This window comes from Pseudophryne corroboree, chromosome 1, assembly GCF_028390025.1.
Source record: "Pseudophryne corroboree isolate aPseCor3 chromosome 1, aPseCor3.hap2, whole genome shotgun sequence".
NCBI classification, from domain to species: Eukaryota; Metazoa; Chordata; class Amphibia; order Anura; family Myobatrachidae; genus Pseudophryne; species Pseudophryne corroboree.
Window position 1 is genome coordinate 994,940,097 of NC_086444.1, and position 27,111 is coordinate 994,967,207.

Here is a 27,111-nt window from a genome sequence, read left to right on the forward strand (position 1 = left end):
TATGGAACCTGCCGAAGGGAATGGCCTCGAATGATGCCACCCTCCTTCCCAGGACTCGAGTGCAGTGATGCACTGACACCTATTTTGGTTTTAATAGATTCCTGACCAGTGTCACGAGCTTCTGAGCTCTCTCTATCGGGAGATAAACCCTTTTCTGGTCTGTGTCTAGGATCATGCCTAGGAGAGGCAGATGAGCTGTAAGAACCAACTGCGACTTTGGAATATATAGAATCCAGCCGTGTTGCCGTTTCACTTCCAGAGAAAGTGATACGCTGTTCAGCAACTGCTCTCTTGATCTCGCTTTTATGAGAAGATTGTCCAAGTACGTGATAATAGTGACACCTTGCTTCCGCAGGAGCACCATCATTTCCGCCATTACCTTGGTGAATATTCTCAAGGCCGTGGAGAGATCCAACGGCAACGTCTGAAATTGGTAATGACCATCCCGTACCGCAATTCTGAGGTACGCCTGATGAGGTGGATAAATGGGGACATGAAGGTATGCATCCTTTATGTCCCGAGTCACCATAAAATCTCCCCCTTTCAGGCTTGCAATAACAGCTCTTAGCGATTCCATCTTGAACTTGAACCCTTTCTGGTTCAGGGATTTTAAATTCAATATGGGTCCGACCGAACTGTCTGGTTTCGGAACTACAACATGGTCGAATAATAACCCCCTCCTTGTTGAAGGAGGGGAACCTTGACCACCACCTGTTGAAGATACAATTTATGAATTGCAGTTAACACTGTTTCCCTCTCGTGGGGGGAAGCCGGCAGGGCCGTCGATGAGGGGGCAACTTCTCAAAGTCCAGCTTGTATCCCTGAGACACAATATCTATTGCCCAGGGATCTAACAGGGAGTGAACCCACTTGTGGCTGAACTGACGAAGGCGTGCCCCCACCGGGCCTAGCTCCGCCTTGCGGTGGATTTTTGTAGAGGCCGGTTAGGACTTCTGTTCCTGGGAACTAGCTGTGTTGTGCAGCTTCTTTCCTGTGCCCCCACCTCTGGCAAGAAAGGACGCACCTCGGACTTTCTTGTTTCTTTATTCGAAAGGCTGCATTTAATAATGTCGTGCTTTCCTAGGCTGTGCAGGAATATAAGGCAAAATATCAGAATTACCAGCTATAGCTGTGTAGACCAGGTCCGAGGACCCTTCTCCACACAATCCTCAGCCTTCCACATGCCTCTTAAGTCGGCATCATCTGTCCATTGCATATTCTACAGGACACGTCAAGCAGAAATCGACATAGCTTTGACTCTAGGACCCAGTATACTCATGTCTCTTTGGGCATGTTATATATATATATATATATATATATATATATCTATATATATATATATATATATATATATATATATATATATATATATATATATATATATCTATCACTTAAGACAGCATCTTTAATATATATATATATCTATATATACATATATATATATATATATATATCTATATGCATACTAGGGTCTCAATCTCTGCTGATAAGGTACCTGTCCACGCTGCCACAGCGCTATAAACCCATGCCGACACAATCGCCGGTCTGAGTAGTATACTAGAATGTGCACGCTGTCTGCAGGATCCCTGAGAATAGCTAGTGCTACCTTCTGTGCAAACAGGACACCCTAGGGGAAGATTCCCAACACATCCTGGCCCTAGTGGGGAAAGGATACTGCCTGAGAATTTTTTGTGGGAAGCTGCAGTCTCTTGTCTGGAGATTCCCGCTCTTTTTCCTCATGAGAGGAGGGAAATTTACCTCAGCTTTCTTCCCCTTAACATGTGTACCCTTGTGTCAGGGACAAATGAGTCATCGGTGATATGCAAATCATCTTTTATTACAATAATCATATATTGAATACCTTTCAGCCATCTTGGCTGTAACTTTGCATTATCGTAGTCGACACTGGAGTCAAACTCCGTGTCGATATCAGTGTTTATTATTTTGGATAGTGAGCATTGTGAGACTCTGAAGGTCTCTGTGACACAGGGACAGACATGGGTAGATTTCCTGTCCTCTAATCTTTTGTGCAATAAATTCACCTCAGCACTTACACATATCCAAACAGGTGTCGGCGTTGTCGACGGAGACACTCTCTCACACATATTTGCTCTATCTCCTCCTTAGGGGAGCCTTTTACCTCAGCCATGTCGACACACACGTACCGACACACCACACACACAGGGGATGCTCTATTTGAAGACAGTTCCCCCACAAGGCCCTGTGGAGAGACAGAGAGAGAGTATGCCAGCACACACCCCAGCGCTATATGACCCAGGAATCACACAGTAACTTAGTGTTAACCCAGTAGCTGCTGTATATATTGTTTTTACGCCAAATTTATGTGCCCGCCCTTTCTTTTTCACCCTCTCTATCGTGCAGGGGAGAGCCTGGGGAGCTTCCTCTCAGTGGAGCTGTGGAGAGAAAATGGCGCTGGTGAGTGCTGAGGAAGAAGGCCCTGCCCCCTCAGCGGCGGGCTTCTCCCGCGATTTTGTGTAAAATTAATGGCGGGGGCTCATGCATATAACAGTGTCCAACTGTATATATGCTGCTTTTGCCAGGAGGTACTTAATTGCTGCCCATGGCGCCCCCCCCTGCGCCCTGCACCCTACAGTGACCGGAGTGTGTGGGTTAGTGTGGGAGCAATGGCGCACAGCTGCAGTGCTGTGCGCTACCTCATGTGAAGACAGGAGTCTTCTGCCGCCGATTTCGATGTCTTCTTGCTTCTGCCGGCTTCTGTCTTCTGGCTCTGCGAGGGGGACGGCGGCGCGGCTCCGGGAACGGACGACCAAGGTTAAGATCCTGTGTTCGAACTCTCTGGAGCTAATGGTGTCCAGTAGCCTAAGAAGCGCAACCTAGCCGCAGTTAGTAGGTTTGCTTCTCTCCCCTCAGTCCCTCGTAGCAGAGAGTCTGTTGCCAGCAGAAGCTCTCTGAAAATAAAAAACCTAACTAAAATACTTTCTTATTAGCAAGCTCAGGAGAGCCCACTAAAAGCACCCAGCTCTGGCCGGGCACAGATTCTAACTGAGGTCTGGAGGAGGGGCATAGAGGGAGGAGCCAGTGCACACCAGTAGTACTAAATCTTTCTTAGAGTGCCCAGTCTCCTGCGAGCCCGTCTATTCCCCATGGTCCTTACGGAGTCCCCAGCATCCACTAGGACGTTAGAGAAATACACTGCTCAAAAAAATAAAGGGAACACTTAAACAACACAATGTAACTCCAAATCAATCACACTTCTGTGAAATCAAACTGTCCACTTAGGAAGCAAAACTGATTGACAATCAATTTCACATGCTGTTGTGCAAATGGAATAAACAGCAGGTGGGAATTATAGGCAATTAGCAAGACACCCCCAATAAAGGAGTTGTTCTGCAGGTGGTGACCACAGACCACTTCTCAGCTCCTATGCTTTCTGGCTGATGTTTTGGTCACTTTTGAAAGCTGGCGGTGCTTTCACTCTAGTGGTAGCATGAGACGGAGTCTACAACCCACACTAGTGGCTCAGGTAGTGCAGCTCATTCAGGATGGCACATCAATGTGAGCTGTGGCAAGAAGGTTTGCTGTGTCTGTCAGCGTAGTGTCCAGAGCATGGAGGCGCTACCAGGAGACAGGCCAGTACATCAGGAGACGTGGAGGAGGCCGTAGGAGGGCAACAACCCAGCAGCAGGACCGCTGCCTCCGCCTTTGTACAAGGAGGAACAGGAGGAGCACTGCCAGAGCCCTGCAAAATGACCTCCAGTAAGCCACAAATGTGCATGTGTCTACTCAAACGATCAGAAACAGACTCCATGAGGGTGGAATGAGGGCCCGACGTCCACAGGTGGGGGTTGTGCTTACAGCCCAACACCGTGCAGGACGTTTGCCATTTGCCAGAGAACACCAAGGTTGGCAAATTCGCCACTGGCACCTTCTGCTCTTCACAGATGAAAGCAGGTTCTCACTGAGCACATGTGACAGACGTGACAGAGCCTGGAGACGCCAAGGAGAACGTTCTGCTGCCTGCAACATCCTCCAGCATGACCGGTTTGGCAGAGGGTCAGTAATGGTGTATGGTGGCATTTCTTTGGGGAGCCGCACAGCCCTCCATGTGCTCGCCAGAAGTGGCTGGAGTGTGTCAGCAGTTCCTGCAAGACGAAGGCATTGATGCTATGGACTGGCCCGCCCGTTCCCTAGACCTGAATCCAATTGAGCACATCTGGGACATCATGTCTCGCTCCATTCACCAACGCCACATTGCACCACAGACTGTCCAGGAGTTGGCGGATGCTTTAGTCCAGGTCTGGGAGGAGATCCCTCAGGAGACCATCCGCCACCTCATCAGGGGCATGCCCAGGCGTTGTAGGGAGGTCAAACAGGCACGTGGAGGCGACACCCACTACTGAGCCTCATTTTGACTTGTTTTAAGGACATTACATCAAAGTTGGATCAGCCTGTAGTGTGTTTTTCCACTTTAATTTTGAGTGTGACTCCAAATCCAGACCTCCATGGGTTAATAAATGTGATTTCCATTGATAATTTTTGTGTGATTTTGTTGTCAGCACATTAAGCTATGTAAAGAACAAAGTATTTAATAAGAATATTTCATTCATTCAGATCTAGGATGTGTTGTTTAAGTGTTCCCTTTATTTTTTTGAGCAGTGTATATACCAGTTCTGTAGAGAAAGCTTACGAGGTGTGGTTATTAAATAATGAGACTGATGCTATAACTTAAATTTAATTATATTAAGTATTTTTTAACTCTGTTTCCCTTCTATGTACTCCCCTTCTGCATCCACGTCACTGCATTCTCATTTTTCATTGGTCAAAGCTGTGCTATAGCTCATTATCTGTCAGCTTTCTCAACATCTCCATCGTTTTCTTCTTTACCTCAGTAACTGATGCAAAACAGGTTCCCTTGAGTACAGATTTGACTTTAGGGAAAAGATAGAAGTCACACGGTGCTAGGTCTGGCAGGTAGGGAGGGTGTTCTAGCACTGCAATCTGCCAAAAAACAGCTTCACAGAGAGCTGTGTGGACTGGTGCTTTGTCCTGATGGAGGATGAAACCATTTTTCCATAACTTTGGCCTCTTATGATTCTTTCCTGCAAAGTTTCTAGAACATTTTTGTAGCATTTTTGTAGTAATGTTTACGCCTTCTGGTACCCAGTCTTCCAAAATAATACCCTTGAAAGCAAAGAAGACCATTATCATGGCTTTGAATTTGCTTTGACATGCTTTCTTCATTCTTGGGGATGGTGGCGTTATCCAGTGCCTGGACTGACGTTTTATCTCAGGATTGTACTGAAGATCCATGTTTCATCACAGGTAATAATAACTTTTGCCAAATAATGCAAATCCGCTTGGATTTGTTCCAAAATGTCTGTACAAATTCGGTTTCAATTTTATCTCTGCCCAGCAGCGAGAAGCCTTGGAACCATCTTAGCCCAAAGTTTTGTAATGTTAAGCTCATGATGCAAAACTTGCCTAACAGTTTCTGTGGCAATGTTTACTATTTTTGCTATCATTCATATCGACGGTCAATTCAATCAATTTTCTCAATTATTTTCACAATTGCGTTTGTTTTTGATGTGCAAGGTCTTCCAGAACTTTCATCATCTTCAACATCCTCATGACTGTCACTAAATCTTTGGTGCCACTCAAACACGTGACATACAATCTGCCCCTTAAGCCTCTTTTATCATATGGAAAGATTTGGTGGGCGTTTTGTTCAATGTAACTAAAATTTTAAGTTAACACGTTGCTCTACGTTTGATCTAAGGAAAAACAACTTCAAATGCCATGCCAGTAAACTATTTGCAACAGGGGTGAAACTTGCAGTACTGTTTTGGATAGTCCAATGTCAGTGTTCTTCCAATTCCTTTTAACTAATGCAGTAGGGTTTATTTTTTACACGTACAGTCTTGTTATTTATAAACTGAATGCAAACTCAATGGGACCTTAGCACTATTCTTGCAGCAGTGATTCCATTACTTGTTAATAGAGCTAATATATACATCTGAAATGGAAAATACAGTCATTTTACAAACTATCCTTTACTATTTAAATCTCTTTTAAAATGGCTAAATATCCTAATGGAATAAACAAGCTATAAGCAAACCTACCTTATACAGTTCATATATAATAATATACACCCCAAGTTTGATCCTTAATTACATAGAATTGTGCAATATCAATCCTATAATTGTCATATGTGGATATTCTGATCTTATTGACATGTACTTTATTATATGCCATTGATAGATAGTGAAGCTTCAGTCTATCCATATGTACTGACATAGTCATGTGCCTGTTATCAGTTCCACTATGAGTGCAGTGTTATGACACAACTCGGTGTGTTTTTGGCGTATCCCGACTCTAGGTCGACAGTGGATAGTTCAACACTAGAAATAGGTCGACACGGCGATTAGGTCGACAGTCAAAAAGGTCGACATGAGTTTTTCACATATTTGGGGGGACTTTTTCATTACAATCCACGTGGACTACGATAGGGAACAGTAACCTGTGCTGAGCGCAGCGGTAGTGGAATGAGGCAGCGAGCCATGCAAGGGGATGCGGTGCACTAATTGGGGTTTCCGGTCACTTGACGAAGAAAACGACGCAAAAAACAACTTATGTCGACCTTTTTTCATGTCGCCCTAATGGCCGTGTCGACCTACCTGCTGTCGACCTAATGGGTGTCGACCTCGAGTCCCATACCCGTTCTTTGTATAACCTTCCCCTTTTTGTTCAGCATCCAGGTGGTCACATTTTTTTTCTTGTATCCGAGCCTTTAAGGACAACAGTTTAAATACATGCTGATAGGTAGGTAGAAATAGCTGTAAAAAGCAACCAAGACAAAGCAAGCCTAATATTCAATACACTGGGTATCCAAGTAAAAAAGGTTTCTATTAAATAGGAAAGTACTGACCTTGGACGCTAAGTCAAATCAGATACAAACTTGTGAAGAATGCAAGGATGATTTATATGTACAGATAGCAATATATAAAATCTACAAAGGAGCCACTAAGTGCACAAAATGTGTCCCGTTTAGCACAAAACATAAAAGCATAAGATGGCAGTGCTTTTAAAGTACTAGGCCTGGTGCGTGCGCTATCCAACACTGGGACCTTGGTCACCTGTTTCTGAACAAACTTTGGAGCCTTTTGCAGGGTATAGTCTGGAACATACTCTGCAATGTTTTAACACCTGCGGCTCTTTTACTTCTAGACTTGTACGATCAATAATAATATTTTGAGTGAGAATACACTCAATCTTTGTATATATTATATATTTCTCTATCGTCCTAGTGGATGCTGGGGTTCCTGAAAGGACCATGGGGAATAGCGGCTCCGCAGGAGACAGGGCACAAAAGTAAAGCTTTCCGATCAGGTGGTGTGCACTGGCTCCTCCCCCTATGACCCTCCTCCAAGCCAGTTAGATTTTTGTGCCCGGCCGAGAAGGGTGCAATCTAGGTGGCTCTCCTAAAGAGCTGCTTAGAGAAAGTTTAGCTTAGGTTTTTTATTTTACAGTGAGTCCTGCTGGCAACAGGATCACTGCAACGAGGGACTTAGGGGAGAAGAAGTGAACTCACCTGCGTGCAGGATGGATTGGCTTCTTGGCTACTGGACATCAGCTCCAGAGGGACGATCACAGGTACAGCCTGGATGGTCACCGGAGCCTCGCCGCCGGCCCCCTTGCAGATGCTGAAACATGAAGAGGTCCAGAATCGGCGGCAGAAGACTCCTCAGTCTTCTAAAGGTAGCGCACAGCACTGCAGCTGTGCGCCATTTTCCTCTCAGCACACTTCACACGGCAGTCACTGAGGGTGCAGGGCGCTGGGAGGGGAGCGCCCTGGGAGGCAAATGAAAACCTATTTGGCTAAAAAATACCTCACATATAGCCTCCGGGGCTATATGGAGATATTTAACCCCTGCCAGAATACACTAAAGAGCGGGAGACGAGCCCGCCGGAAAAGGGGCGGGGCCTATCTCCTCAGCACACAGCGCCATTTTCCTTACACAGCTCCGCTGGTCAGGACGGCTCCCAGGTCTCTCCCCTGCACTGCACTACAGAAACAGGGTAAAACAAGAGAGGGGGGGCAAAATAGTGGCAAAAATTATATTATAAAAGCAGCTATACAGGGAGCACTTATTATAAGGCTATCCCTGTCATATATAGCGCTTTTGGTGTGTGCTGGCAAACTCTCCCTCTGTCTCCCCAAAGGGCTAGTGGGGTCCTGTCTTCGTTAAGAGCATTCCCTGTGTGTCTGCTGTGTGTCGGTACGTGTGTGTCGACATGTATGAGGACGATATTGGTGTGGAGGCGGAGCAATTGCCAAATATGGGGATGTCACCTCCTAGGGGGTCGACACCAGAATGGATGCCTTTATTTATGGAATTACGGGATAGTGTCAACACGCTAAAGCAGTCGTTTGTCGACATGAGACGGCCGGACAATCAGTGCCTGTCCAGGCGCCTCAAACACCGTCAGGGGCTGTAAAACGCCCTTTGCCTCAGTCGGTCGACACAGACCCAGACACAGGCACTGATTCCAGTGGCGACGGTGACGAATCAACCGTATTTTCCAGTAGGGCCACACGTTATATGATTTTGGCAATGAAGGAGGCGTTACATTTAGCTGATACTACTGGTACCACTAAACAGGGTATTATGTGGGGTGTGAAAAAACTACCTATAGTTTTTCCTGAATCAGAAGAACTAAATGATGTATGTGATGAAGCGTGGGTTGCCCCCGATAAAAAGATGCTAATTTCAAAGAAGTTATTAGCTTTATACCCTTTCCCGTCAGAGGTTAGGGCGCGCTGGGAAACACCTCCTAGGGTGGATAAGGCGCTCACACGCTTATCTAAACAAGTGGCGTTACCCTCTCCTGAGACGGCCGCACTTAAAGATCCAACAGATAGGAGGATGGAAAATATCCAAAAAAGTATATACACACATACAGGTGTTATACTACGACCAGCTATAGCGTCAGCCTGGATGTGCAGTGCTGGAGTAGTTTGGTCAGAGTCCCTGATTGAAAATATTGATACCCTGGATAGGGACAATGTTTTACTGTCTTTAGAGCAAATAAAGGATGCATTTCTTTATATGCGTGATGCACAGAGGGATATCTGCACACTGGCATCACGGGTAAGTGCTATGTCCATTTCGGCCAGAAGAAGTTTATGGACGCGACAGTGGTCAGGCGATGCGGACTCAAAACGGCATATGGAAGTTTTGCCGTATAAAGGGGAGGAGTTATTTGGAGTCGGTCTATCAGATTTGGTGGCCACGGCTACAGCCGGGAAATCCACCTTTTTACCTCAAGCTACTCCCCAACAGAAAAAGACACCGACTTTTCAACCGCAGTCCTTTCGTTCCTTTAAAAACAAGAGAGCAAAGGGATATTCATATCTGCCACGAGGCAGAGGAAGGGGGAAGAGACACCAACAGGCAGCTCCTTCCCAGGAACAGAAGCCCTCCCCCGCTTCTACAAAAGCCTCAGCATGACGCTGGGGCTTCTCAAGCGGACTCGGGGGCGGTGGGCGGTCGTCTCAAGCATTTCAGCGCGCAGTGGGCTCACTCGCAGGTAGATCCCTGGATCCTGCAGATAATATCTCAGGGGTACAGGTTGGAACTAGAGACAGATCCGCCTCGCCGTTTCCTGAAGTCTGCTTTACCAACGTCCCCCTCCGAAAGGGAGACGGTTTTGGAAGCCATTCACAAGCTGTACTCTCAGCAGGTGATAGTCAAGGTACCTCTTCTACAACAGGGAAAGGGGTATTATTCCACTCTATTTGTGGTACCGAAGCCGGACGGCTCGGTAAGACCTATTCTAAACCTCCACGTTCCAATTTACCCCTCACACCAGGGGTACCTCAGGTTCGTTGTACAAAACTGTCACTATCCGTTTCAGACGCTGCCGTTCGGATTGTCCACGGCACCTCGGGTCTTTACAAAGGTAATGGCCGAGATGATGATTCTTCTTCGAAGAAAAGGCGTATTAATTATCCCATACTTGGACGATCTCCTAATAAGGGCAAGGTCCAGAGAACAGCTAGAGAGGGGATTAGCACTGTCTCAAGAAGTGCTAAAACAACACGGCTGGATTCTGAATATTCCAAAATCCCAGTTAATGCCGACAACTCGTCTGCTGTTCCTAGGGATGATTCTGGACACGGTTCAGAAAAAGGTTTTTCTCCCGGAGGAAAAAGCCAAGGAGTTGTCCGAGCTTGTCAGGAACCTCCTAAAACCAGGAAAGGTGTCTGTACATCAATGCACAAGAGTCCTGGGAAAAATGGTGGCTTCTTACGAAGCAATTCCATTCGGCAGATTCCATGCACGAATTTTCCAGAGGGATCTGTTAGACAAATGGTCAGGGTCGCATCTTCAGATGCACCAGCGGATAACCCTGTCTCCAAGGACAAGGGTATCTCTTCTGTGGTGGTTGCAGAGTGCTCATCTATTGGAGGGCCGCAGATTCGGCATACAGGATTGGATCCTGGTGACCACGGACGCCAGCCTGAGAGGCTGGGGAGCAGTCACACAAGGAAGAAACTTCCAGGGAGTGTGGACGAGCCTGGAAACGTCTCTTCACATAAACATTCTGGAACTAAGAGCAATCTACAATGCTCTAAGCCAGGCAGAACCTCTGCTTCAAGGAAAACCGGTGTTGATCCAGTCGGACAACATCACGGCAGTCGCCCATGTGAACAGACAGGGCGGCACAAGAAGCAGGAGTGCAATGGCAGAAGCTGCAAGGATTCTTCGCTGGGCAGAGAATCATGTGATAGCACTGTCAGCAGTGTTCATCCCGGGAGTGGACAACTGGGAAGCAGACTTCCTCAGCAGACACGACCTTCACCCGGGAGAGTGGGGACTTCATCCGGAAGTCTTCCACATGCTGGTAACCCGTTGGGAAAGACCAATGGTGGACATGATGGCGTCTCGCCTCAACAAAAAACTGGACAGGTATTGCGCCAGGTCAAGAGATCCGCAGGCAATAGCTGTGGACGCGCTGGTAACGCCTTGGGTGTACCAGTCGGTGTATGTGTTTCCTCCTCTGCCTCTCATACCAAAAGTATTGAGAATTATACGGCAAAGAGGCGTAAGAACGATACTAGTGGTTCCGGATTGGCCAAGAAGGACTTGGTACCCGGAACTTCAAGAGATGATCACGGAAGATCCGTGGCCTCTACCTCTAAGGAGGGACTTGCTTCAGCAGGGTCCCTGTCTGTTTCAAGACTTACCGCGGCTGCGTTTGACGGCATGGCGGTTGAACGCCGGATCCTAAAGGAAAAAGGCATGCCGGAAGAAGTCATTCCTACTTTGATTAAAGCAAGGAAGGAAGTAACCGTGCAACACTATCACCGCATTTGGCGAAGATATGTTGCGTGGTGCGAGGATCGGAGTGCTCCGACGGAGGAATTTCAACTGGGTCGATTCCTACATTTCCTGCAATCAGGATTGTCTATGGGTCTCAAATTGGGATCTATTAAGGTTCAAATTTCGGCCCTGTCGATTTTCTTTCAAAAAGAATTGGCTTCAGTTCCTGAAGTCCAGACTTTTGTTAAGGGAGTGCTGCATATACAGCCTCCTGTGGTGCCTCCAGTGGCACCGTGGGATCTCAATGTGGTTTTGGAATTTCTAAAATCTCATTGGTTTGAACCACTAAAAAAGGTGGATTTAAAATATCTCACATGGAAAGTGACCATGTTACTAGCCCTGGCTTCGGCCAGGAGAGTGTCAGAACTGGCAGCTTTATCTTACAAAAGCCCATATCTGATTTTCCATTCGGACAGGGCAGAACTGCGGACTCGTCCGCATTTTCTCCCTAAGGTGGTGTCAGCATTTCATCTGAACCAGCCTATTGTAGTGCCTGCGGCTACAAGTGACTTGGAGGACTCCAAGTTACTGGACGTTGTCAGAGCATTAAAAATATATATTGCAAGGACAGCTGGAGTCAGAAAATCTGACTCGTTGTTTATATTGTATGCACCCAACAAGATGGGTGCTCCTGCGTCTAAGCAGACGATTGCTCGTTGGATCTGTAGCACAATCCAACTTGCACATTCTGTGGCAGGCCTGCCACAGCCTAAATCTGTAAAGGCCCACTCCACAAGGAAGGTGGGCTCATCTTGGGCGGCTGCCCGAGGGGTCTCGGCATTACAACTTTGCCGAGCAGCTACGTGGTCAGGGGAGAACACGTTTGTAAAATTTTACAAATTTGATACTCTGGCTAAGGAGGACCTGGAGTTCTCTCATTCGGTGCTGCAGAGTCATCCGCACTCTCCCGCCCGTTTGGGAGCTTTGGTATAATCCCCATGGTCCTTTCAGGAACCCCAGCATCCACTAGGACGATAGAGAAAATAAGAATTTACTTACCGATAATTCTATTTCTCGGAGTCCGTAGTGGATGCTGGGCGCCCATCCCAAGTGCGGATTATCTGCAATAATTGTACATAGTTATTGTTAACTAATTCGGGTTATTGTTAAGAAGCCATCTTTCAGAGGCTCCTCTGTTATCATACTGTTAACTGGTTTTGATCACAAGTTGTACGGTGTGATTGGTGTGGCTGGTATGAGTCTTACCCGGGATTCAAAATTCCTCCCTTATTGTGTACGCTCGTCCGGGCACAGTACCTAACTGGCTTGGAGGAGGGTCATAGGGGGAGGAGCCAGTGCACACCACCTGATCGGAAAGCTTTACTTTTGTGCCCTGTCTCCTGCGGAGCCGCTATTCCCCATGGTCCTTTCAGGAACCCCAGCATCCACTACGGACTCTGAGAAATAGAATTATCGGTAAGTAAATTCTTATTTTCATTTGTATAAACAAATCGTCCTTGCATTCTTCACAAGTTTGTATCTGATTCGACTTGGCGCCCAAGGTCAGTACTTTATCTAATAGTTTACATACACGGGAGGTGTTGTTATACCTCACTGCACTCTATACAAAAAGTATATTGTCATTAATAACCCTTTCACACAGAAAGGCAAATTCCCGGTTGAAGAAGTTCTACCCGGTAATTTGCCGAAAAACACGGGTCCTTTTTCTGTGTGAAAGGGTCAACCTGGGTTGAAATTCTTGGGACTTCGACCCAGAAATTTACCAGGGTTGGAGACCCGGGTTGACCCTTTCACACAGACGAAATACCTGTGTTGATCTGCAAATTACCAGGTAGAGCTGCTTCACTCGGTAATTTGCCTGTCTGTGGGGGGTCAGTCAGGGATTGGCTAAACTACCTGGCCCTGAAATGCCAGGTAAAAGCCGGTATTTTCAGACATTTCTGTCTGAAAATGGTGTAGAACAGAAACTTCTTATAGTACACCTTGATATATAAAAGTAAAAACCTTTTTTTAACAGGCGCTAATATCAAATGCTATAAAAAACCCTTTTGGATAAAATAACAATCAGCTGCAAAATGTTAATGACCTGGGGTTAGCAGGTCAATCAAATTGCACTGGGCCACCCAAGTGCAATTAACCACAAAACTCCAATTGTTAGAAACTTTTGCGCTATATTATAAATTTATATGATATGGCTGACAAAAATAACAGACTCCTATTAAATTAAAAATATTTAATAATATATGAATAATCACAAATCATAAAACAAGACCGGTCTTAGTAGTTTAAACATCTAAGATGACAAGTATATATACTTTCCAATAAAAGGAGGTGGACTTAAGCATATTCTGTGCACAGAGGTGTACAAACTAGCTTTATAGCTAAATGACTTGATTTACAAAGTCAAAAAAAATATAGATCAAGTGTAGCTGCTGGTAGAACCCGTATAATAGATGTTTCCAAAAAAAAGTCACTTTGTATCAAAGTTCCTTTGAATGTAATAATCCAACATAGATCAGTAAAATGAAATGAGAGCCGTTTTCAACCGGAATCTTACGTGAGGTGTGAGCAAGTAGTATCAGCAGGAGTACATCCCGACGTCCACCACACTGGCTTCTAGCTGCGGGGAAAACGGCACCTGCGCTGGCGCCTGCTACAGCCTGTCCTGCTCGGTCTGAATGCTCCACAGGTCTCCACCTCTACGTGCCGTTTGCGGGCACCGGTGAGCGGCTCCTCTCCACTCAAAAAATATACAACCAGCAGATGAATGCTGTGGCCGGTATGTACTACGGGTCTAACTCCAGTTCAGCTTCTGACGCGTTTCGCTCCTCCCACAGGGGCTTCCTCAAAGAAAGAAACCCCAGCTGGAGTTAGACCCGTAGTACATACCGGCCGCAGCATTCATCTGCTGGTTGTATATTTTTTGAGTGGAGAGGAGCTGCTCATCGGTGCCCGCAAACGGCACGTAGAGGTGGAGACCTGTGGAGCATTCAGACCGAGCAGGACAGGTTGTAGCAGGCGCCAGTGCAGGTGACGTTTTCCCCGCAGCTAGAAGCCAGTGTGGTGGACGTCGGGATGTACTCCTGCTGATACTACTTGCTCACACCTCACGTAAGATTCCGGTTGAAAACGGCTCTCATTTCATTTTACTGATCTATGTTGGATTATTACATTCAAAGGAACTTTGATACAAAGTGACTGTTTATTGGAAACATCTATTATACGGGTTCTACCAGCAGCTACACTTGATCTATATTTTTTTTGACTTTGTAAATTAAGTCATTTAGCTATAAAGCTAGTTTTTACACCTCTGTGCACAGAATATGCTTAAGTCCACCTCCTTTTATTGGAAAGTATATATACTTGTCATCTTAGATGTTTAAACTACTAAGACCGGTCTTGTTTTATGATTTGTGATTATTCATATATTATTAAATATTTTTAATTTAATAGGAGTCTGTTATTTTTGTCAGCCATATCATATAAATTTATAATATAGCGCAAAAGTTTCTAACAATTGGAGTTTTGATATATAAAAGTACTTGTTATACTACATGCATCCTTTTTAAAATAATCACTATAAAGTGCAAATTTAAATAAATGCTTATTTTGTATTTCTTCAACCTGGAAACTAGAAACAATTTTTGTACCTGTTATTTATTATAAGCAGTTAAGTGTTATGCATAACTTATATAATGCATCATAAGCCACATTAATATTCCTGGAGACTGCTAATGGAGCCCGAAAGTGACTTACACACAGACGGGGTTATTCAGGTTTGTTAGCTTACCAAAAAAGTAAGCAATTTGACAAAGCCATGTTGCACTGCAGGAGGAGTAGATGTAACGTGCAATAAGATTTAATTTTAATGGGTTATACTTTATTGTTTTTGTGCAGGGTAAATACTGGCTGCTTAATTTCTACACTGCGATTTGGATTTCAGTTTAAACACACCCTACCCAAATCTAACTCTCCCTGCACATGTTGCATCTGCCCCACCTGCCTGCAGTGCACATGGTTTTGCCCAGTTGCTTACTTTTTTTGGTTTGCTAACAAACCTGAATAAGTCCCAGAATCCTTTTTAAACCATATTTACTGCACCTACATGTTTGTTAATGATCCTGTAGGTAGTTCTTCATGTCGCATATGGTGTAATATTTATTTTCAGATAGCGCAGCAGTTGCCCAATACGAATATTACAATAATTCTGTGTGTCCCCAACATATTAGATTCGATGTCTGGAGTCTTATTACTCCAATATCCAATATTTTAATATAGTCTTTTAAATTTCTTCTCTAGGTTATCTACTCTGGATTTCATATATCCTATTATATTACACCATTTTCTCAAAGAACTTTAGTCAGGTTTGTGTGTTCGGTCAAATCTTTAATTTTTTTTAAAATATTCTTATTGCTATTTTCTAATTACAGAGCATCTGTTATGTTGGAATGAACTCAAGATCTAAACACCGGTTACATATTTCATTTAGTTTATAAAGAAATGTAATATACTAGTTTGTCATCACTTCCTGTATATTCTGGCCTTCCACACACAGTTATAACTACCATCTCCACTCTGTATATTCGCCTGTCACCACACACACATGGGATCTGCAAATTGGTAATTGCAGAGCTGTCCAATGATGCAGTGTTCCGATATGTGTGGCACATTATAAGAAATTGTATTGGCACAATGGAGGAATGCAATAGATTTTTATGGTGCTAATTAGTGGGTGCCTGCATGGAGCAATTCAATTGTTGCTTCAGTTGGGCTTGAATGCTGCCGGCGCACACATTTCTTCTCACAGCCTCCTGAAGTGGTGGTCAGAAATGTGCAAGTAGTCATTGGTTTGGAATAACCCCCCCCCCCCTTCCCCCTTTGTGTCATTTGCCCATCTGTCATGCTGGTGGACATTGAGAGGCTATATTACTATATTGATGGATTGGGCAATGCTATATATGGGGGGAATTCAAATGTTATCGCACGTCCAATCTCCTGTGTAAAGTGTCGGGAGATCAAGGGGTGATATTCAAATTTCCTCCGCTTATCACGCTGATCGTGCCCATTACACTTGGGTTTAGGCGCACAAACCACCTAATCCAGACTAAAGTAATGGACGTGACCGTGAAGAGACACATTTGGGCGCCCAAATGGGTCTCTTTATGCGCATTTCAGCTCGCTACCCCCGGGGGTTGGGAGCTGAAATGAAATTGTCGCGTCCGTCTGCAGCAACATTAGAATACTGCCGGTGGGGGCGATAGAGGGGGGCGGAGATTGAATCTCGCAGTTTTGTCATTGGGAGCATTTATTAATATTTCTCTGACGTCCTAAGTGGATGCTGGGACTCCGTAAGGACCATGGGGAATAGCGGCTCCGCAGGAGACTGGGCACAACTAAAGAAAGCTTTAGGACTACCTGGTGTGCACTTGCTCCTCCCACTATGACCCTCCTCCAGACCTCAGTTAGAATCTTGTGCCCGGCTGAGCTGGATGCACACTAGGGGCTCTCCTGAGTTCCTAGAAAAGAAAGTATATTTTAGGTTTTTTATTTTCAGTGAGATCTGCTGGCAACAGACTCACTGCTACGAGGGACTAAGGGGAGAAGAAGCGAACCTACCTGCTTGCAGCTAGTTTGGGCTTCTTAGGCTACTGGACACCATTAGCTCCAGAGGGATCGAACACAGGACCCGACCTTGATCGTCCGGTCCCGGAGCCGCGCCGCCGTCCCCCTTACAGAGCCAGAAGCATGAAGATGGTCCTGAAAATCGGCGGCAAAAGACTTCGGTCTTCAACAAGGTAGCGCACAGCACTGCAGCTGTGCGCCATTGCTCCTCATGCACACCTCACACTCCGGTCACTGATGGGTGCAGGGCGCTGGGGGGGGGGGGGCGGGGCGCCCTGAGCAGCAATATTAACACCTTGGCTGGCAAAATAATCACAATATATAGTCCTAGAGGCTATATATGTGAAAAATACCCCTGCCAGGATCCATAAAAAAGCGGGAGAAAGTCCGCCGAAAAAGGGGCGGGGCTATCTCCCTCAGCACACTGGCGCCATTTTTCCCTCACAGCTCCGCTGGAAGGATCGCTCCCAGGCTCTCCCCTGCAGTTTCAAGACTACAAAGGGTAAAAAAGAGAGGGGGGGGCACTAAATTTAGGCGCAGCAGTATATATATAAGCAGCTATAAGGGAAAATCACTCAGTTATAGTGTTCATCCCTGTGTTATATAGCGCTCTGGTGTGTGCTGGCATACTCTCTCTCTGTCTCCCCAAAGGGCTTTGTGGGGTCCTGTCCTCTGTCAGAGCATTCCCTGTGTGTGTGCGGTGTGTCGGTACGGCTGTGTTGTCATGTTTGAGGAGGAGGCTTATGTGGAGGCGGAGCAGATGCCGATAAATGTGATGTCACCCCCTGCGGGGTCGACACCTGAGTGGATGGTTATGTGGAAGGAATTACGCGACAGTGTCGACTCCTTACATAAAAGGTTTGACGACATACCAAATATGGGACAGCCGGCTTCTCAGCCATCAGGGGCTCTAAAACGCCCGCTACCTCAGATGGCAGACACAGATGTCGACACGGATACTGACTCCAGTGTCGACGACGATGAGACTAATGTAACTTCCAATAGGGCCACACGTTACATGATTGAGGCAATTAAAAATGTGTTGCACATTTCTGATGTTACCCCAGGAACCACAAAAAAAGGGTATTATGTTTGGAGAGAGAAAACTACCAGGAGTTTTTCCTCCATCTGAGGAATTAAATGAAGTGTGTGAAGAAGCGTGGGCTTCCCCCGATAAGAAACTGGTAATTTCTAAAAGGTTACTAATGACGTACCCTTTCCCGCCAGAGGATAGGTCACGTTGGGAAACATCCCCTAGGGTGGATAAAGCGCTCACACGCTCACACGCTTGTCAAAAAAGGTGGCACTACCGTCTCCGGATACGGCCGCCCTAAAGGAGCCTGCTGATAGGAAGCAGGAGGCTATCCTGAAGTCTGTATATACACACACAGGTATTATACTGAGACCAGCTATTGCTTCAGCATGGATGTGCAGTGCTGCAGCTGCGTGGTCAGATTCCCTGTCGGAAAATATTGATACCCTAGACAGGGACACTATATTGCTAACCGTGGAGCATATTAAAGACGCAGTCTTATACATGAGAGATGCACAGAGGGATATTTGCCAGCTGGCATCTAAAATAAGTGCAATGTCCATTTCTGCCAGGAGAGGGTTATGGACTCGGCAGTGGACAGGAGATGCAGATTCAAAAAGGCACATGGAAGTTCTGCCTTATAAGGGTGAGGAGTTGTTCGGGGATGGTCTCTCGGACCTCGTTTCCAAAGCAACAGCTGGGAAGTCTACATTTTTACCCCATGTTCCCTCACAGCCAAAGAAAGCACCGTATTATCAGGTACAGTCCTTTCGGCCCAATAGGGGCAAGCGGGTTAGGGGCGCGTCCTTTCTGCCCAGAGGCAGAGGTAGAGGGAAAAAGCTGCAGCATACAGCCAGTTCCCAGGAGCAAAAGTCCTCCCCCGCTTCCTCTAAGTCCACAGCATGACGCTGGGGCTCCACAGGCGGAGCCAGGTACGGTGGGGGCCCGTCTCAAATATTTCAGCAATCAGTGGGCTTGCTCACGGGTGGATCCCTGGATCCTTCAAGTGGTATCTCAGGGGTACAAGCTGGAATTCGAGACGTCTTTCCCCCGCCGTTTCCTCAAATCTGCCTTACCAACCACTCCCTCAGGCAGGGAGGCAGTGTTACAGGCAATTCACAAGCTGTATTCCCAGCAGGTGATAGTCAAGGTGCCCCTCCTTCAACAAGGACGGGGTTACAATGTTTGTGGTACCGAAACCGGACGGTTCGGTGAGACCCATTTTAAATTTGAAATCCTTGAACACATATATAAAAAAATTCAAGTTCAAGATGGAATCGCTCAGGGCGGTTATTGCAAGCCTGGACGAGGGGGATTACATGGTATCACTGGACATCAAGGATGCTTACCTGCATGTCCCCATTTACCATCCTCACCAGGAGTACCTCAGATTTGTGGTACATGATTGTCATTACCAATTCCAGACGTTGCCGTTCGGTCTATCCACGGCTCCGAGGGTCTTTACCAAGGTAATGGCCGAAATGATGATACTCCTTCGAAAGAAGGGAGTTTTAATTATCCCGTACTTGGACAATCTCCTGATAAAGGCGAGGTCCAGGGAGCAGTTGTTGGTTGGGGTAGCACTATCTCGGGAGGTGCTACAACAGCACGGCTGGATTCTAAATATTTCAAAGTCACAGCTGGTCCTTACGACACGTCTACTGTTCCTGGGGATCGTTCTGGACACAGAACAGAAAAAAGTGTTTCTCCCGGAGGAGAAGGCCAAGGAGTTGTCATCTCTAGTCAGAGGCCTCCTAAAACCAAAACAGGTGTCGGTGCATCACTGCACGCGGATCCTGGGAAAGATGGTAGCTTCCTACGAAGCAATTCCATTCGGCAGGTTCCATGCAAGAACCTTTCAGTGGGACCTGTTGGACAAGTGGTCCTGATCGCATCTTCAGATGCATCGGCTGATAACCCTGTCTCCAAGGACCAGGGTGTCTCTGCTGTGGTGGCTGCAGAGTGCTCATCTTCAAGAGGGCCGCAGATTCAGCATACAGGACTGGGTCCTGGTGACAACGGATGCCAGCCTTCGAGGCCGGGGGGCAGTCACACAGGGAAGAAACTTCCAAGGATTATGGTCAAGTCAGGAGACTTCCCTGCACACCCTTCCGGGGTGTGGGTCCCCCTGGACTGTTGTGGCTGTTTTGCCTCAGGAGCAACACATATTAACACTTATTTTCATATTTACTTTCATCCCTATCGTGTGTTTTGTTTCAATGTAATTCATTTCCTACCTTCACTTTTCACTACTTTATCTCCCCCTTCATTACCTCTCACTAATTTACCCCTGCTGTTTTCAGCAGCCTCTCTCACTAACCTATTTTCACTTTTTCACTATATATTTTTTCACTTTTGTGTTGCCCTGGGGTCACTCAGCTACTTCATTTTGGGGGGTCCCGCACCCTAGATTTGTACCCCCCAAAATGTTAGGGACTTGCCCGACTAATGAGGTCACCTGGACGCGGTGGACAAGCCGTTACTTATGGCCATAACTATGCGAAGAACCTCGCTTAAAATGCAAAATTTTATTGCAATGATTATTATTAATAAATTGGTAATGTTTGCATTGTGCACCTGCAACCTTTTTCTTTGCATGCAGTTCTACTGAAAGGTCTCCGCAGGGTCGCACCTCTCATTACCGGTGTGCACCCCAGGACCCCTCCCCTGACTTCCCTGCACATAAATATTCTGGAGCTGAGGGCCATTTACAATGCCCTAAGTCAGGCAAAACCCCTGCTTCAAAACCAGCCGGTACTGATCCAGTCAGACAACATCACGGCGGTCGCCCATGTAAAGCGGCAGGAGAAGCAGGACGGCGATGGCAGAAGCCACAAGGATTCTCCGATGGGCGGAAAATCACGTGTTAGCACTGTCAGCAGTGTTCATTCCGGGAGTGGACAACTGGGAAGCAGACTTCCTCAGCAGGCACGACCTCCACGTCCCCAAGAGTGGGGATTTCATCCAGAAGTCTTCCAACTGATTGTAAACCGTTGGGAAAGGCCACAGGTGGACATGATGGCGTCCCGCCTAAACAAAAAGCTAGAAAGGTATTGCGCCAGGTCAAGAGACCCGCAGGCGATAGCTGTGGACGCTCTAGTGACACCGTGGGTGTACCGGTCGGTTTATGTGTTCCCTCCTCTTCCTCTCATTCCAAAGGTACTGAGGATAATAAGGAGAAGAGGAGTAAGGACTATACTCATTGTTCCGGATTGGCCAAGAAGAGCTTGGTACCCGGAACTTCAAGAAATGATCTCAGAGGACCCATGGCCTCTGCCGCTCAGACAGGACCTGCTGCAGCAGGGGCCCTGTCTGTTCCAAGACTTACCGCGGCTGCGTTTGACGGCATGGCGGTTGAACACCGGATCCTGAAGGAAAAGGGCATTCCGGAGGAAGTCATTCCTACGCTGATTAAAGCTAGGAAAGAAGTAACCGCAAACCATTATCACCGCATATGGCGAAAATATGTTGCGTGGTGTGAGGCCAGGAAGGTCCCAATGGAGGAATTTCAGCTGGGCCGTTTCCTGCACTTCCTACAGTCAGGGGTGACTATGGGCCTAAAATTGGGTTCCATTAAGGTCCAGATATCGGCTCTATCGATTTTCTTCCAGAGAGAACTGGCTTCTCTACCTGAAGTTCAAACTTTTGTTAAGGGAGTGCTGCATATTCAGCCCCCTTTTGTGCCTCCAGTGGCACCTTGGGATCTCAACGTGGTGTTGGATTTCCTAAAATCACATTGGTTTGAGCCACTGAAAACCGTGGAATTGAAATATCTCACGTGGAAAGTGGTCATGTTGTTGGCCTTGGCTTCGGCCAGGCGTATATCAGAGTTGGCGGGTTTGTCATGTAAAAGCCCTTATCTGATTTTCCATATGGATAGGGCAGAATTGAGGACTCGTCCCCAATTTCTCCCTAAGGTGGTATCAGCCTTTCATCTGAACCAACCTATCGTGGTGCCTGCGGCTACTAATGACTTGGAGGCTTCCAAGTTGTTGGACGTAGTCAGGGCCCTGAAAATTTATGTTTCCAGGACGGCGGGAGTCAGAAAGACTGACTCGCTGTTTATCCTGTATGCGCCCAACAAGTTGGGTGCACCTGCTTCAAAGCAGACTATTGCTCGCTGGATCTGTAGTACGATTCAGCTTGCACAGTCTGTGGCTGGACTGCCGCATCCTAAATCGGTGAAAGCCCATTCCACGAGGAAGGTGGGCTCTTCTTGGGCGGCTGCCCGAGGGGTCTCGGCTCTACAACTTTGCCGAGCAGCTACTTGGTCGGGGTCAGACACGTTTGCTAAATTCTACAAGTTTGACACCCTGGCTGAGGAGGACCTAGAGTTTGCCCATTCGGTGCTGCAGAGTCATCCGCACTCTCCCGCCCGCTTGGGAGCTTTGGTATAATCCCCATGGTCCTTACGGAGTCCCAGCATCCACTTAGGACGTTAGAGAAAATAAGAATTTACTCACCGGTAATTCTATTTCTCATACTCCGTAGTGGATGCTGGGCGCCCATCCCAAGTGCGGATTGTCTGCAATACTTGTATATAGTTATTGCCTAACTAAAGGGTTATTGTTGAGCCATCTGTTAGAGGCTCAGTTGTTATCATACTGTTAACTGGGTATTGTATCACGAGTTATACGGTGTGATTGGTGTGGCTGGTATGAGTCTTACCCGGGATTCAAAATCCTTCCTTCTTGTGTCAGCTCTTCCGGGCACAGTATCCTAACTGAAGTCTGGAGGGGGGTCATAGTGGGAGGAGCCAGTGCACACCAGTAGTCTAAAGCTTTCTTTATAGTTGTGCCCTGTCTTCTGCGGAGCCGCTATTCCCCATGGTCCTTACGGAGTCCCAGCATCCACTACGGACTATGAGAAATAGAATTACCGGTGAGTAAATTCTTATTTTTTCTTATTTTGTTTAATTTTTCTCGTCTCTAAATAGAAAATGACAACGCCCAACAAAACCCCACCTGGTGCTGATCCCAACCAGCTAAAAAGAACTGGCACTGTACGAGAAATTGGCTCACAGGCTGTTTGGTCTTTGTCTTCCTGTAAACCAGGTAACATTTTAATGGTTTATGACATTTGCATGAAGATAAATGAGATGCTTAGGCCAGTATTTAATTACCGGTGAAAACCCATCAGGTGCGAAAAGCGTGGGTTTTTTTTGCGTTTTTTCCAGATGTTTAGCCAATATTTTTTTCCGGGTAACCCTGTTGGGACGACTGAAAAAAAACAACCCATTCTCTCTCAAAAACACACAGGTTCAGTGAAACCTGTGTGTTTTCACGTTTGCATCCCGAAAATTAGTCGATTATCAGGGATTTTTTTTCGCCTGCCTGACTTTTTCGGGCACAGTAAGATAGCCCCTAACGATACAATTACCCAAGGGTAATTGGATACCGGCCTTAGTGTGATTCTCACATTAAGGGGGAGAGAAACAGCTGCTGGTCATAACTTCTTCACCAGATACATGGGATAAAGATGTCCGAGTTGATGAGAGGGATGTGGAGGGGTGATTAGGTATAGGAGGTGGCTGATGGTCTGGTGGGATGTGATATCCTGATGTATGGAGTCAATTTTGGATGTGAAGTAAGTGGCAAAGTCAAGACCAGAGAGAGAGGAGGGGGGGGGGGGGGGGCAAAGGAAGGAATTGAGTGTGGCAAAGAGGAAGACTGGGAGGAGATGAGATTCTTGAAGTATGACTGTTTAGCGAGGGAGAGAGCAGCACTATCCTATGAAATATAATCACATATGAAAGACTAGTATAGATGAGGTGAAGGAGGTGCAGATGTGAATAGTATCAGGTGTAGAAGGATTATTGTTAAGAGGTGGATTTTCAGAGCGCGCTCTACAGATTGAAGGTTTGGGAGGTGTTTATCGGGGAGGATGAGGTGTAGATCATAAGCAGATCGAAGAGGGCAGCAGTGATTGTATTGATAAAGCTAAATATTTACCTTTTAACATAAGCTATTTACTAATACCGTAAAGCCGTAATGGCCGCTAATCCTCGTGCACGTGCTACGTACTTTGTACGTTATATGCGTACAAAGACCTCACACGTGGTACGCAAGTTACGTACACACACTGCGCTGGGTGTACGGAATACACACAGTGAGCGTACACACAGACAGTAACCTTTATAGACTTTAAACACAGAATATGCTTACACTGTAAACCTTATTACCGTGGTACTATAATGGTGTAACACTGAACCTTTGTGAGTATGCAAGCTGTTTGAGCAATTGAGATGATCTGAAACCCTTAGCACTTATATAGTGAATCACACAAACACTTGTTAAGGTTCCAACACCTTACCAGATGATTTTTAGTAAGTAAAAGGGAAAAGAATACAGATTACAGCTTATACACTACAGACCTAACATTAATACCTAAACAGAATAACTAGACAAAAATATACACAATGGCGAACGAACGCAAACACAAATACATAGAATAAGAATGAATGGCTTACATTAAACGGGTAACAAAGTGGCCACAGAGAAACATACCATACGGGGGAACACTCGCTAGCGCAACCGGATCCAGTCCTCCAATTATCCGACTGATAATTGTTGATGAGAGAGAGTACTGGCCGGTCAGGGGACAGTGGCCTTTATATACACAACATACAGTACACTACAAAGGGCCCTACAATCTCATTCATTGGACGCAGGAATGTCTCTCTTCATTATAACAAAAGGTCATAGGTGGATTTGAACAGGTGGGCTGTGACTATTTCAAACTGCTCAGGTGGGAGGTATCCTCAGGATTCCCGCCGCATGGATAATGAACTGCAAATACAGCAAATGTCCATAACCTTCTTATAGTCATAACTATACGCAGGAGCGATTAATCACTTCCTAACCAACACCGGAATGTTTCTAATAAAATACTCTTCAGTTAGGTACTAGACACCACTGTTCAACCTTTGTCAGACCCTTCGTATCATGCAAAGAGGAATTCCCAAGTCCCTGAACCATTTACACTAAACATACTTGCAGACATTATTAAAGGGAATATTATCTACAAAACGCACTATATTAGTTAACTATGCTATAAACGAGTCGCCCGCTACAAGCCCATAAACTCTACCGTAAATACGCATATACCGCGCGTAATCGCCGGAGCGAGCGTACGCAATTTGCGGACATGTGCACGTACGGCAGACTGAATGCACGAGCAGCGGGCATGTGCATTGGGGTTAGTACAAAGCATTGGAATAACGATATTTTTCGACTTTGACAGTCCACCCTTTGGCAGTCACCAATAACTGCCACTTTCTAAACAATTCAAACAGAAAAATATGTCATCATGGAATACCTTTTTATGATTGGGAAGAGGGAGGAGAAGGTGGGAAGGATATGACCTAGTGAGATAGTGAAAGCATGTGTGTATGAAATCCATGTCTGAAGGGTCATGTATCATCGTGCCGTACGTGTTCTAAATCAAGCTTTGAGGTATTGCGAAGTATACATTTGAATCCTTCTTATCCCGTGTTAAGGGTCTGTGGATGGGCTGTCAAACTCTACCGAGCTCTTTCCGGCTTTAGGTTACAACAAATGGGGTGCACATTAGTTGATGATACATGAAGGGGGAGAATATGTGGATGCTAATATGTGAAAATCACCTGTCGACTATGTGGGATACTACCTGGAGGTATTAAAGATGAAGATAAGAAACAAGCGTTATGAATGCAGTCATATAACTATGTGAGGTTTAGTATACAGTCGCCGATTGGGGTCTTGTTGATGTCTTGTCTGATGTACGTGTTGTCTGATGTCTCGCGGTGCTTTTGCTGTAAGTGGTGAACAAAAGCTTTTCCAGTGTCCATAAAATTACAGTCTCTAAAGTATTGGGTTTCTAGTAGATAGTTAAAGTCACTAAAAGTATTGGGTGTCTGACACATTTCATCAATGGTCTGTATAAAAGAGGTTGTCAAATTCTTCTTCTAAGTGGATGTCCTTGTACCTCGGAGGAAAACAAAGGAGAAACGGGTGAAAGAAACGGATCGTGGAATCACATTTTATCACAACATTGTCTCGATTGACGGGTCATATATCAAATTAGTTGTTGCTACAATGCCCTCACTCCTCAGACTCATCACCTTGGTACTACGCTTGCAATTCATTAAACCCCGAACACATCTGAATACCAGACCAATCAATATGATAACTCCCAGGATACACAAGAGGAATTTCCCTACGTCCATGATGACGCTCTGAGCCCATTCTCCTAAACCTGAAAACCAATTTCGTGGGTTCAACCATGACACCCAGCCAGTCAATTCATTACCCACAGCAGCGAGTGTAAGATTGTGCCTCCTTCGAAACTCCCACTTTAATTGCAATATATCATCCATTTTTCGATCTATAACCTCGGTTGGGTCCTCGGTGCTGTTAGTGATATATGTACAACATTTCACGCCATACTGAGTTGCTAGGGTGACACAATACCCGCCTGTTACCGCTGTGAGGTAATTGAGAACCATTCTATGCTGGACCAGCTCTGTTCTTTAGGCTTGCAGCTCTCTCCCAGTATACCTGAAGGTGTCATCATACATCTCGGTGATATTGTCTAACAGGTTCGCTAGCGCAGATATATACCTATAATTTATAACTCCTCTGGCGGTACGGGTGATATCTAACGCGAGTAGGAATTGAATCCCGGTGGATTCGTGGATCAAATCAGAGGCCGCATGCTCTGTCCTATCTACAAGGTGTCTTTTAACGATGTGTTCGTAATGAGTGTGAGTGTAAGGAGCTTGGGCACTGCGGTGAATGTCTTTCATTTTGTTATGGGCAATGGTCATTACTTCAGGCAGTACTTTTCCAACGTAACACAATCCCTCGGAGTTTGGGGCAAGCCACTTATACGCCCTCCTCCCACATATGAAATATGCATCATCGGGGAGAACATATTGGATGGAAAATGACATAACCATATTACAAACCTTCCATGAAAACACTCCTATCTCTAACTCTTTCATTTGTCTAGTACACGTATCAGGCTGTACGACATGTGCACAGTATCCTGGTGATACTTCTCCAACTCGCATGATCCTACTTCCTAGAGTGTACCTATACCGGAAATATTTTCCACTATCGGCTATTTGGCGTATAAGTTCTGAGTCTA

At 45.9% G+C, this 27,111-nt stretch overlaps 1 protein-coding gene across 11 annotated transcripts in view; it reads left to right on the forward strand.

Annotated features, from left to right (window-relative positions):
• ANAPC10 (anaphase promoting complex subunit 10) overlaps positions 1-27,111 on the forward strand; it is a 305,129-nt gene that overhangs the window by 19,671 nt on the left and 258,347 nt on the right. For 10 of the 11 annotated variants that reach the window (XR_010177486.1, XR_010177487.1, XR_010177485.1 and 7 more), the window contains exon 2: positions 22,919-23,036. Coding sequence is in view for 5 of the 11 variants with exons in the window: in XM_063920607.1 (XP_063776677.1) it covers positions 22,922-23,036 (115 nt within the window). In the remaining 6 variants the exon portion in view is untranslated. Of the gene's footprint in view, positions 1-15,626; positions 15,692-22,918; positions 23,037-27,111 lie in introns of all 11 variants that reach the window. The other variant, XM_063920609.1, reaches the window with a different exon arrangement.